General features: G+C 43.1%; 1 protein-coding gene across 1 annotated transcript in view; it reads right to left on the reverse strand.

Annotated features, from left to right (window-relative positions):
- Positions 1-5,809: 5,809 nt before the first annotated feature.
- Positions 5,810-14,421, reverse strand: part of LOC310994179 (ubiquitin-conjugating enzyme E2 E2-like) — an 88,558-nt gene continuing 79,946 nt past the window's right edge. Inside the window, exon 6 of the mRNA XM_083982774.1 lies at positions 5,810-6,591. Within this exon, the coding sequence (XP_083838900.1) occupies positions 6,494-6,591 (98 nt within the window). The 3' untranslated portion in view covers positions 5,810-6,493. The remainder of the gene's footprint in view (positions 6,592-14,421) is intronic.

Here is a 14,421-nt window from a genome sequence, read left to right on the forward strand (position 1 = left end):
CAGCCGCACTGTGTGTGTGCTTAAAGCACTTGTAGGTGGGACCATGCTCTGCTGTGGGTGTGTGTATTAGTGATTCATTTGAGGTAGGCTGATTAAGCCCTTGATTAAGAGCTGCAGCTTATAACCTCTGCAATTTCCATGATCCCTATACAGTCAAATGTAGGTGTCTGTGGACAATACTGCAATATGAAATCATATAATATGAATACAAATGTAGAATCCCATCAGCTGTGTGCTGTTTAGAATAATCTGTTGGTGCTGTTTGAGTAATAACCTGCCTGGCATTTTGCCCTCAGTAATTACAGCATGTGTGTCCTAACAGCAGAAACAAGACCTTCTACATTATACCTGCATAGCTGACATTACTATGCAGAGCAGGTGCTTGTTTATTCACAGAGCAGGTTTGGCCTTTTCACTTCTATTGATCATTTATCTCTCCTTGCAAATGCTACATGATTGTCCACGCATCAGCCTCTTCCTCCCACAGCATGTGAATGAGGAGAGGGAGGTCGGTGGAGGGAACGAGCTCGGCCGCCCCGCTCCTCTTCCAAAAGCACCCCACCCCCACCCCTCCTGACACGTCAACCGTAATTAACTCTGCAACTGTTTTTCCACTTTGCTGGTTTTGCAACACAATCAGAGGCCGAATCCGCGGCGCAGCATCCTCCCCTGCTCAGCAGACACACACACACACAGCCTCAGTGAAGAGGGTCGACACGTGTTTTCAGCACACACAGCACGACACCTCCCACGATTTACCTATTAGTTATTCAGCTTCTTCGATTTCTTCTAATGCGCTTGTTTTTCTTTCTCTCTAAAATGGTATTCTGGGAAATACATACAGGATTCACAAAGTCAAAACGAAAAGACAGAAGTTTAGGAAAGTCAGGCCTCGTCGTTTGTGGAGGATTTCTTCATGTCGTGCACAAGATCCATGTGTGGTTTTGGTTTGCACAAGATCCAGTGATATGTCAACACAGAGTCCTGCAGGGTGGAGAAGGAAATACCTGCTGCACACACAATTTTATTTAGACAGTGCAAAAGATATAGATCTTATTTGCACAAAGCACTTCCATATGCAAACGTGTGTGAACAAAACATATTATAAAAGATCTTGTTGACACAAGATAATCATACATATATTGTGTCCGTAAGATAACACATCTCTACTTATCTAGTATCTGATACTTTGTTCACACAAGATAATCTTTTGTGCAAATTTGTGAAAGTTGTGTGAACTTGAAGTAACAAGATATTCATATTCATGAATGTTCGGTCAACAAGAATTTAGCTGATGTATCGTTCTTGTCTGCACACATATCACACTTTGGGAATTTAGGGTCATTGAAGTATCAGTTAACTGCTGCTAAAACCCATTGAATATAATGGACTGAGCAGGAGCCAGGGGAGTTACAACTTCATCACATGCTTTATTGTGTGATTTGTTGTGAGGGAGGAACCTCCATCATGTTTAAGATGCCCCACACTGTCCATAACACAGGGCAGTAAATCTAAAGCAGTGGGTGTAGTGGTAGTAGAAGACTTTCCCTCCCTCAGTCTGGAATGTTTTTAGTCAACAGTCCGTGCTGCTTCAACATCAGTGGTTTCACTGAAACGCAGCTGAACTGAACTGAAATCATCTCTGTGCTGCTTTACATTTACAGTAGTTGTAGAAACATTCAGCGTTTGAATTAGAGAACACAACAAAGATGTAAATATGTTGTTGAACACTGCTCAGGTGATGAACTCTTTCATTTCCTCTGCTTTAGGAGGCTTCACATCAACACTTGATATAAACTCAGACCTATTTCCAGTCTGAGAGCTGAGGGGAGGATTGAGGTTTGTGCATCAGTGTGCAGTGGAGGATGAAGATGAAGCATGGCAGCCTTTATATACTTGAACACTGAATGTTCACTTTACTTTATATGGTGGAGATTTTATGATTCTCTCTGCAAACTATGATTTGACCTTTACTAACCGCACCCAGTTTCTGTTTAAATCACTTCTTATTGGCGATAAACTGCAGAACACGACAGCTGGACATTTCCAACCACAAAATCTGTGTGGTGGTGTGAGATTCTGAAAACCACTACTCTCCCATACACAACTGTGTGCATGGTGAATATTCACCAAGTCACTAGTCGAGTAGGAAAACCCCACAGTCAAATGAGTCACGTGTGACTGCAGTTTGTGGTCAACACGAGGCAGAGCCGCGGCTCTATCACCAGATAGCGTTCAGCTGCTCCGGCGTCCTCCAAACATGGAATTCATTTAGCAGGAATATGTGTGTGAGTGTGTATCTGGCAGTGTGTGTGTTGCATTGTGTTACAGTACAAGTTAGCTCCAGCTGTGTAACCGCAGCAACACTGCTCTGGTCTTATTCAAATGAGTGGTGTGTTGTTGTTTCACACAGTTCTAGTGCTGGTCTGAGAAGGTTTCTCCAGGCCTACTCAGACAGGACTTGAGACTTTAAATATTTAAATAACACGCGTCCTTCTGGGCTTTTTATTTATTGTTTCTTATGACTTTACTAATACTAATAACTCTTTTTATTGTGTTGGTAAATGTCTGTCAGTGCATGTGTCTGCTCTTATTTATGTCCCAAGACTCATAATCTCTATACATGTCGTCCTCTGTTGGTCCATCACAGTCTGGATGAGAAACAAAATAAAATGTTGAGACTAAGTCAGGAGGGCCAACTCTTTGGCTCCGGGCCCCTAGTTAGTTTTAAATAGGAACTATGCTACATTTTTAGCTTAGTGAAACAGCTTCAGAGTCCTAATGCTGGTTAAATAACTGACTTGTAACTAGTTCCAGGGAGAATGGAGGCTCTTTGCCTTCCACCTAGCGTCTCTTGGCTGAAAACCAACCTTGTAAGATCAGAGTCTCCAACCCGGTGTCCCAGCTCTTGTCTCTGCAGCACCGCCACACAAACGCCCCATAACCTGTAATATCACATTGTATATGATATATAACGTTATCTACTGCTCTGTTGATTGATTTCTAACTGGCTTTGTTGAAAACAAATGCACATGGAGGAGAGGAGGGTTAGCAACACAGAGGAGAAGAGACTTGTTCACCTTTAAAATTTGCCAGCCGGGCCAGTATCAGATGGATGGAGAGTGTTTGTGTGAACAAATATAAAAGACATGTAAAAGCCATTTATTAAAAGGAAAAGAAAACTTACATTCAGTTTCACTGGGAGCAGTTGTCATAATTTTTGCCAGTGCATCAAAGTTTGTGATCATTGCTATAATTTGGACAATTTTGTACAAATACTTGACAGATATATGCGTATGGCCTGCAGGTCTTAGTGTGCCCATGCCTGGACTAATGGTCAGGGCCGTTGTATCCACAAATTTCCGAACGTCATCTATGGTCAAAACCGGAAGCCGGTTTTGCCGGTTTTGGTGGAATTGTACGTTCAAGTTTCCATGGTTTTCAGTCGTTGTCATAGTTGAGGTAAACGCATGGATCTATTAACGCTGGCTTTTAACACGGATGTCAATTTGTGTGATATCCATTGTTAAAAGCTGGTGTGATGATCCATGCGTTTTACAGATTTTCATTGGAGAAAATCCATGCATTTAACGCCACTACCGAAACCATGGAAACGTAAAACATAAAATTCCACCGGAAGAGCAAAACCGGCTTACGTTTTTGATGTTCGGAAAAAGGCGGATAGGGGAGAAAGGTGATGATAATTCTAGGGGCCCAACGCCCGGTAGGGCCCACAAAAAACCCCAGTAGTCTAATCATTACATAACTGAATTATTCTGCTTAGACCCTGACTAATAATGCTGCATTAGCATCAGAACAAAGTAGGCTAAATAAAAAATGATAATACATAATGTAGTCTAAGAAAAAAAGTGGAAAAGTCAGGGGCCTGCTTTAGTATTCTTTCAGGCGACCCAGAATTCCTAGCAATGGCCCTGCTAATGGTTCCTCAGTCAGAGAAATATCTATTTGTAAAGTCAGACCAACATTTTCTTCCCATTCATGTCTGTGTGTGTAACGGGCTGAGACACATTCACTGCCAGATGAATTGATCCTTTTGCTCCACGGAGGTCAGTCAGATGGACCTCTGACCTGTGGGATCACCACGGCCGCCCGGCCTGCAGCCTCTGTGTGAAAGGAAACGATGTTTGTTTCTCTTCTGGTTTCACCGGTGAATGGGAAACTAACACAGGCCAGCAGAGAAGACGTGGTGTTGTTTGGCTGCAGTGACAGAGGTTAACGACAGACAAATGAATCAGTCTTTACTGTGGGGCAGAGAGTGCTGCTGCTGCTGGTCCACTCAGCCTGCCAGCTCCTGCTGCTCATGTTTACAGCCCCGACCTTCACTGTTTCCTGTCTGTCTGCACCAGAATTAGGAGCAACAAGTGGTGTTGTGACCTTTCTTTTCTTTTCTCGCCCTAGGGTTTCTCCTCTCAGGTTTCATGCAGGCGGCCCTACCTTATCAGTAAATCAAACTTTATTTATACAGGTTGGTGCAGTTCAAAGTGCTTCACAGGCAGGACAAATAGAGCGACAAGTCTGACAATGACAACAAAAACAAACAGAGGAAAAAGAGTTATAAAATACAGATTTAAACTGGCATTCATTCAAATGAGCACAACACATACACTAAATGCAAAAGTTTTAAGCAGATGTTGAGATTCTTATTCATTATGCGATACCATCTGACAGGCCTCTGATCGGTCCTACATTTATTCTGCAGCATGACAGTGATCCAAACATTACAGCCAGCGTGAAAATAACAGTTTTAATTGGCAAGTTCTCCAAAGATGCTTCAACAAGCTGCCAGTCAAGAACCTGGAAGAACTGTGTGTGAGTGAGTCAGGAGAAGTTCTGATGTGATTTAGGTTTCTTCTGTTGTATTCTTGACATCACCACACGTGTCTTGTGTTGTTTTTCTCTATACAAAAATGAAAACTGCAAAGACCTGTTAAAAAAAATGTTAATGCATACAGTAAATAAAGACTATTCTTCATGCCATTATTTTTGAAAGCATCTTCACTTTACTTACAGTGACATGCAAAAGTTTGGGCAAAATGTCTGTTAATGTGAACAGTTCAGCAAGTGGAAGATGAACTGATCTCCAAATAAAGTTAAAGGTATAATACGTAGGAATTACCCCCATCTAGCGGTGTGGTTGTATATCGGAACGTATTCTTGATGTTGCATTCACGTGAAATCGGGCAGACGTCAGACAGACAACAGACGGATAAACAAGCGTCTATGTAAACAAGTGGTCCGCCAGCACGGGCCCCTTATGTATTTGTAACGACTTGTAACAACTCATTCTAAGGTATGAGAAAGCTTTCATTTGTATGCGGGTGTGATTCCACTTCAGTGAAATACGCATTTCTGAAAGCAATATTTGATTTTTGCTAATAAAAAGCCAAATAAGTTACATACTGGGGCTTTAAAATGTAAAGGGAATGTGTCATCTGTAACTTTATGTCTGTTGAAGATCATTTCATCTTCCATTTGCTGAACTGTTCACAGTAACAGAAATTTGGACCAGGGGTGCCCAAACTTTTGCATGCCACTGTTTAGTGCCTAAAACCTTTGCACAGTTACACTACATCAGAAAATAATCTAATTAAATGTGAAAAGTCTTTTGACCTAGAACACACTTGTAACCTTTCGCCGTTGATTCATTCTGCTCTCTGTGGTGAGCCTGTGACGACTCATTTCTAACAGGAAGTGGTCTGTGAGACGAGGATGCATGCTCACTCACAGACACACACACACAGTCACCGCACACGCTCACATGAAAGCAACAGATTGAGACGGGGCTCGGTCACATTACAGCCAGTGTTTATTTCAGTATTCAATGAGTATGTATTCTCACAAGGCATTAAAATGTACAGCAAACTACCACTATCATCATACAACGGTGATGGGCTCACTTCATGCCAGAACTCTGCCAGGACAGAAATAATACCATGACTACATGTCCCACTGAGGGACACATGTCCTGATGTCATGCACTAATATTGACCATGAGCTGTGAAACCACTGGAGGAAAACAAACCAAACACACTCACTCAGCATAATCATCTTTACATCGAATGAAATGGGAATAATGCACACACTCTTTTTTTTTGTTGTTTTTTTTGGATAAAGAAGATGTCCAGGGTGGCGACAATGTTATACACAATGCAATAACGATAAGAACAACAACATCGACGAGAACAATAACAGTATTAAAGCTTTTCATGACCATATCAACATTCAGTGTATTGGAAAATACAATCCCAATAGACTCTTTGTATAAAAAAGAAGCTTTTCAAGTCAGCATGGAACAAATAACAGTTCATTTCTCAGGGGATGGGAGGGGTGGGGGGGCAGGGTGGATGATACTGGGTGTGCTTCCATAGATTTCGGAGGAAAGGGGGGTGTCAGAAGTGTGTGTGTGTGTATGTGTGGGTGGGGGTGGGGGGTTGGGGGGCCAGGGCGGGGTTCCTGGAGGAGTGCAGCTGGTCTATGTGGCGTAGCGCTTGGTCCACTGTTTGGCTATCCTGTCGTGCTCGGCTCTGTTGGTCAGGTACTGTGTGGCGATGCTTCCAACCAGAGGGTCGGCTGAAACACAGAGGGGAGGGGGGGACTCGGTCAGAGGTTACCGTGGTGACACAGCTCTAGAAGCTACAACACATAACACATTGAATGAGGCGGATGTGATCAGCGCTACACCTGTCATCCTAATAGAAACCGGTGACATATGACATTGATGTTTAAAGGGATAGTTCAGCTTTTTTTGAAGTGGGGTTGTATGAGCTACAAATGCCCATTAAAGGACAATTCTGGGCAAATTCAACTCAGGGCTGTATTTTCCTAACATTTTAGGTCTAAAAGAAGGAATCTGAAGATTTTCAGTTTAATTGCTCCTGTTTTGCGGTGGTTGTGTCTGTCCCTGCATCGCCACGGCAGCGATGAATGGGAGCGGATGGAAGTTCCGCTGCTTAGGCTGTTTACATCCCTCAGAGCCACAATGTTTTTCCACAGACAGCATCAGATGGCGACTCAAACATGCACCGAGAAGTTTATTTACTTCAAGCAAGCCAACATGTTTGTAAAACTAGATCTAATTCAAAGTCTCGCGGAGTCTTGCACGTTGACGTGCTCGGTGTGTTCACGTGCAGTCGGAAACTCCCGTTTGTGTCATAAACACAGGAATATCAACCCTTGACTTGCTTGAAGTAAATAAACTTCTCGTTGCATGTTTTTTTTTTTTTTAAATGTGGGGACAGACACAACTACCGCAAAACAGGAGGAATTAAACTGAAAATCTTCAGATTCCTTCTTTTAGACCTAAAATGTTAGGAAAATACAGCCCCAAGTTGAATTTGCCCGGATTTGTCCTTTAAGTTCCACATAGATGCAGTACAAAGGTCTCTGCCCCCCACCCCCCACACTGAGAAACACTGGCGCACCACGCTGCACCGAGACGCAGACAGTACATTGTACACATCTAGTGCACTTAATGGGCATTTGTAGCTCTTACAACCCCACTTCAAAAAAAGCTGAACTATCCCTTTAACGTTTCCTCTTCATACTCAAAACTCAAAAATACTCAAAAGTCATAAAGACAAAGTCATGATCATAAATACTCAGTACAGAAAACACAGTGCACATTATCAGTGTCATGTTAGTCTGTGATATTCCACTCATTGACTGCTGCTGGTGAAACAAGCAACAAGCTCCAGGGCCAAAGAATGGAGCCAAAATTTCAGCCGAGCTGATTGGCTGAGAGCAGATTTTCAGGTAAACACTCAGAGGAACCAAATCCTGCCAAGGTTGGATGTTGGGTCCAGGTGGGCGGGGCTTGGGATATGGCCGAGGGCGGTGTTCTGATAAGCTGGTTTTAAAGTCTCTGAATACAGGCTGTGTGCGTTTCACTCTCTCTGTTATTATTCTATTCAATACAACTTTATTTATCCCAGAGGGCAGTTCAGTTTGCAGCTTCCCAGCCCTTTAACACATTCATTCCAGCATGTACATTCAGTTTCACAACTCCCAGATATGCACTAATTATGCATCGAGCTAAATGTCAAGCCCCGGAACAGAACAGCATGAGCGTCATAGAAACAGTGCTAGAATGAATAAAATAATGATTTTGTTAAATTAGGGGAACTGTAACTTAAGTTTGGTGCAGAGGAACTGTGTGTTGGTGAGCAGGCCTCTTGGTGTGAAGGTAATGTGACACACAGTCCTGCTCATGTTTCCATGCTACACACAGTGGAGGTGCTGCATGGAGAAATGCAACACAACTGCTTCTTAGACAACATTAAGGTGAGCATCTGAACCTAACACAAGCTGCTCTGTAAATGTAATGGTGCTTTTCCACTAGCGTTTTACAGCAAGGCTCTACTTGGTTTTCTTTTGCTTTTCTACTAGCGCCTAGTAACTGGTACCTGGTACTTTTTTTTGGTTGGTGGTTCCAAGTAAGCTTAAGCGATACTACAGTAAATCATGACGTCAGCCGACTGCCTTCCACTGATTGGCCAGAGCGTCGTCACTGGAGCTGATGAGATGATTGAAAAAAGAGAGCGAGACGCCGTGATATGACGCCCCCGTCCCCGCTGAGGAGCAACTATGAAGGACTCAGTCGTAATGGAAAAGCACCTAAACCGAGCCATACCATGACTGTGTAGTGGAAAAGCACTATAATGTGTCCAACATATTTGCTAGGTCTTAAAGGGGACATAAGGAAATATCACTTTTTGAAGGCTCTTTAACATACATTTGGGTGTTTGTCTTGCCTTCCGGCCGTGCAAATGTGAGAATTTAGTTTTCAAATTTGCATAACCCCACCCCGACCTGGTACCAGTATAAGGGGCGGGGCAAGCAGTGGTTCATTTGCATTTAAAGGGACAGGCACTGAAACCAGCCGTTCTGAACAGGGCTGTTTTGAGAGGATGAAAAGAGCTGTGATGTTTGATCCTTGGGGGATTTTGACCAAAGCATGTCACAGACATGTCTTTAAGACACCTGGAAACTATTTTAATTTGTGGAAAAGAGGCAGAATATGTCTCCTTTAAGAATACACACAAATACACATGCAATCTGAAAGTACTATTGTAATCTACTAATTGGATTTAATGATTCACCAAAAATCTTAGTCTGAAGGTGGAAAAACAGCGGTCAGCAGTTCATCAGATACATAAAGATTCATACTCTGTGGAACAGCAGGTTTACACACACACACACTGACCCTGTGATGGTCTCTATATAATGTGAACCTCTCACACCTGCGCGTATAGATGTCCTGCAGAGAGTTTTGAAAATGCACCATCAAAAAAGAATCTTTCTTCAAACAGCTGCATGGTGCTGTCTGACATCCAGTTACCTGGAACGGACTAAACCCCCTCTGCTCATCAGCAGGGAGGGAGATTTTATTACAAGCAGGGAAAACCACAGAAAAAACCATGAGTCAAACAAATGGAGTTGTATCATCCCTGTGGTCTGAAGTATCTCAGGACACACACACACAGCGCTGCACCAGACACTTTTATGGCCAGCGTGGTCAGATGGACCCACTGCTGTAAATCTCAGGTGATCATGATGATGATGGCTGCTGTCTGTTGATACACCGCACACGTCCGGCTGCTCTGAGTTCCCACAGACCGGTGGATGGGTGGATGGACCCTCTCTGCACCAGGCCCTGCTAGGGTTTCAATGCTGGGAGGTTTTTACAGGCTAATACCAGTAATTGAGGACGGATGAATGGATCCTTACATGTCACGGCACAGAGGCCTGAGGCTGGAAGCATCTGACTTCTTATTACAACACAGTTAAGAAGTCAGTTTGGGCCGAACACTCATGTCCCGGGGGAAGTGTGTCTCAGTGGAAAACTTGGGTTGTTCCAGCTCTCTGACGAGGACGGCTCACACACACACACACACACACACACACACACACACACACACACACACACACACACACACACACACACACACACACACACACACACACACACACACACACACACACACACACACACACACACACACACACACACACACACACACACACAGACTGACTGGGTGTGTGAAAGTCAGCAAAATGTTTATGATGAATCTGAAGGTCTGTCAGGTTCTGTTCTGCTGTGCAATATTTCCTGTCCTTCTTTTATGTATTCATTCTTTTATGTAAATGTATTTCTTTTAATTTATGTATTATTATCTGTATTTATTAGTGTCATATAGCCACAGAAACAAAATGTCATTCATTGCAAGGTGCATGTACTATCTATCTATCTATCTATCTATCTATCTATCTATCTATCTATCTATCTATCTATCTATCTATCTATCTATCTATCTATCTATCTATCTATCTATCTATCTATCTATCTATCTATCTATCTATCTATCTATCTATCTATCTATCAATCATCAAGTATCTTTCCTCCCTCATGTTTCCATCTGAAAAAGTTCATAAAATGTGAAATTTACACAAATTATTGTGCAGTTTCTTTTCAAATTTTAACTAGTAAATGTTATTAAGGGCTCCCTTCCTGGGGAGCGGAGTGTTAGTGGTTGTGTTTTAAAAGCAGGGGACAGGTGTGTTGTCTGTGTTTGTGCTCCCAGAGCCAGAGACAGTAAACAGCCAGGACGACTGCAGTCATGTGACCTGAGAGTGAAGGCCAGTTCCTCTCTCACTGACCACAGTCCAGTGTTAGCAGCTCTCAGTCAGATTGGTAACAAGTGGAGAGGTGATTAGATGTGATCTTTAGGAGCTATTTGACTATTAAAGGAGCATCAGGATGAAGAGCTGGCTGCAGAGGACACTTGAAAAAAAAAAGAATTATGTCATATATGAGCATCAGTGTTGGGCATGTTACTTTAAAAAAGTAATTAGGTATAGTTAGTTTCTTCCCCCCAAAGGTAACTGAGTTAATACCTAAATGACTACATTATAAAAGTAACTAATTACCAGGAAAGGTAACTATTGTGTTAGTTTTTTAAATAAAATGCTATAAAATGCAATTATGTCAATTTATTCTGACTAACCCCCTATTTATCTGGAACTAACCAACTCACTCAGCATTCCTCCGCATAGGCAGGCTCCTGTCTGTGCGGAGGAATACTGAGTGAGTTGGTTAATTCCAGATAAACGTTTCTTTTCCATCTAGTTGATGGACTGAAAAAACATGTAGGCTATATGACGTACACTTTAACTAGTGTATTACTTTGTGACGGGACTTCTTGAGTCAAGTAACGGCGCATTTTATTGTCAGTTGCAGTAATGGCGTTCTAACGGGGGAAACAGTAACTTTTTTGATTAATGTTACTGAAAAAAGTAGTAACGCTGTTATTTTGTAACGCCGTTATTCCCATCACTGGTGAGCATAGCTCGACTTAGCTGTGCATCATGTAAAATGTATGACATTTCTATTTGTGTCAAAGCTCAGGCCTCAGGTCTGTGCTGCTGCAGCAACAACACGTTGTATGAATGAAGGCAGCAGGTCGTCTTCCAGAGGACCGGAGCTGGTTAAGTTGATAATGAGGCAAATAGTAAAACCACTGTGCTCATGTCCTAATGTACTCAGACCAGATGTTACACTGTGTGCACTGTTCACACTTAATTCATTCTAATTTCAGCCCTTTTTCTAACACTTGACTTGATGTTTCCCAACTCTCCAGGAGCCAGGCAGGAGGCTGTACTAAGCCAAACTGTTTTTTATCTTACTTATTCTGGTCTCCATCCAGATAGTAAAGCCTTCCTTTATGGCAGGCTGAGGCAGCTGTTATTACAGGTTTGACAAACTGACACCCCCGCAGCTACACAGGGGGAAAAAAGTAGACACCTTTATTATAAAAGGCGTTGTGGATATCAGCACACAGCAGATATACGAGCTCACCCAGAAGGCAGCAGCAGAAATCACACAGGAGGATTCCCTCTGGTTGGGATGGACAATTTAAAGTGACTTTTTGGATGGTTAAGACGGAGAGAGACAGAGTGGACAGAGGAGCTGGGACAGATACAGCTGGGTTGGAGCAGGAATTCTGAATGCGGGACAGTTCAGTGTGGTGGTAATCAACCATCATTCTACCATCTTTACCTCCCTTTAACAAACCAATTAGCCAATTAGAGGCGGGGAACAATCGATACAGCATAGTATCGTGATATTTTACATGGAAACACTGTATCAATATAATGACGTCAAGTATCGATCTGAGCAAACTAACGCCGGGTTCACGCCGGACGCGGAAGCTCCTCGAATAACCGCGGAGGGGGCGGGTTGGTCAAAACACACAAACAAACGGAAAGAGCGAGAGAGAGGAGGCAGAGACGATTTCTGCGGCCGCTCCGCTTCGTGGCGCTTCGCCGTCCGGTGTGAACCCGGCGTAAGAAGTTCATCTGATTAGAAAAAACACCGTAGCAAAGTTTTCATTTGGAGACGTCATTTGCAGTTGGAAACAAGTGAAGAAATCGCAGCATATTGTGATATTTTAAATACTGCAATAACATGGACGCACAAGTATCATGATAATATTGTATCACAGGCCCTCTGGTGATTCCCACCCAAAGCCCATAATGTCCATCTGCATGGGAGACACAGGAGGGGAGGGGGGAGGGGAGAGGAGGGGGAGTTCAGATCCAAGGACCACGTTCATCACCACTTTTTTTCCTCTATTTTTTAACTCAGCCTGGGATGAAGTGAAGCAGGCCGACTGATTTTGATGAGGCAAGAGGCAGAAAGAGAAAGAGAGAGTGTGGGGAATGGGAGGAGGAGGAGGAGGAGGAGGAGGAGGAGGAGGAGGAGGAGGAGGAGGAGGAAGAGGAGGGGGAACGGGGACAGGGGTGCTGGTTCTTTTTGTTCCTCATTCCCCGTCGTACTTAAAAGGAATCAGCTCGTATCATTTCAGCAACATCCGAGAACGTCGAGGAGGATGAAGAGGAGGAGGAGACGAGGAGGAATGGCTGTTCTCATTTTCGCCCACGGAGAGAGAGAGAGAGAGAGACTCTACTGCAGCCATGTTTATCAAAGAGCCCCCCCCAGAGAAGGACACAGACTCATCACAGGTCTTCACAATCACCACTGTGTCCCTCACGGCTCTGACACCTTTACGTCCTCCCAGCTCCTTTCCCTCTGGATGTCACATTGACACAAGACAGATTTTTACATCTGCTGCTTTTATCCCCTCTGCTTGCTCAAGGTAAAACTTTACACCAGCAACAACATTACTTGTATTGGTAGCAGAGGACCAGTGAACCCAGGTTTCACTAGTCCATAAAAGCCTGATTTAATTCCCTGTTTCTTCACCGGTGGTCTTTGCTCTGCAGCTAAACTGGGCCATAATGGATCTAATGAGCAGTTTATAGGACTGTGTTTACCCAGCCAGCCCTGAGTAAATACTGATTGGACTGTGAAGAGGGGGGGGGGGGTCAGGAAAACCCAGGCTTGTAGTTTACAACTCAATATACTAAGACGCAAATGATGTCAACATGCTGCAGTCATTATTTCTACCACACTATTACAAATAAGAGCAGGAGTGATTATTCAGGGGTGGAGAAAGCCTCACTGATCTTCAAACCCAGTATTTAGACCTGATATTAAAGGTCCTGTTTGTCTAGAGGTCTAAACATGTCCATGTGTAGTGTGATTATAAAGTAGCTCTAGGTTCTATGTGACCTGATCCAGCAAAATGAGTCGCAGTGACCCAAATTTCAAAATTGAGATTTTGGTATCAGTGGAAAGAGGAGAAAATAAGATTTAAAATGATACCCTAGTCAAAGTCATACATTGGATAGTTTTTAAGATATGGCGATTTTAATGATGGTCTTCCACTCACTGCTTTCGATTGAAAACCTGAGAAAATTGCGTTCAAACTATTTAGAACGTCTCTGGTTTAAAGCCTTCCGTGAATCTGGCGTCTGTTCCTTACCGTGATTACACGTACCTTGTAGAGGCACCATTTAATGACCCTCGGAAGGCAGAATGTAACTATTCAGATGCTGTTTACAGCTCGTCTCTATCATAAACGGTTCAGAAGATATTTCATGTTTAGTAAAACATCTGCAAGCGTTAGCATGCTACGTTCGGTTTAGCATCGATGCTAACGCTCGGTTTAGCATCGCTGCTACCGCTCAGCTGAGCATCTGGTCCCGTACTACGTGATTTCACGTGGCTACCCTTGTTGTCATAAATGCACCATTCAAGGACCCTCGGAAAGCGGAGAATCTCAGGATTCAGATGCAGTTTACAGCTCGTCCCTATCAGGTTCAGAAGTTATTTAGCCTAATGTTGTGCTCCTCTCTAGAGGGTTAAAAGTTGTAAGTCAACTTTAATCGTCATTTACGTGCCTTTCCTCAATTATCTGGACTATGAAACTTTGGGAGATTGTTTTTGAATGTCATTTCTTTGAAATTAGCAAAAAAAAATTTGGGGGAGTTTTTATTGAT

The sequence above is a fragment of the Trachurus trachurus genome, assembly GCF_905171665.1.
Source record: "Trachurus trachurus genome assembly, chromosome: 11".
Lineage (NCBI taxonomy): Eukaryota > Metazoa > Chordata > Actinopteri > Carangiformes > Carangidae > Trachurus > Trachurus trachurus.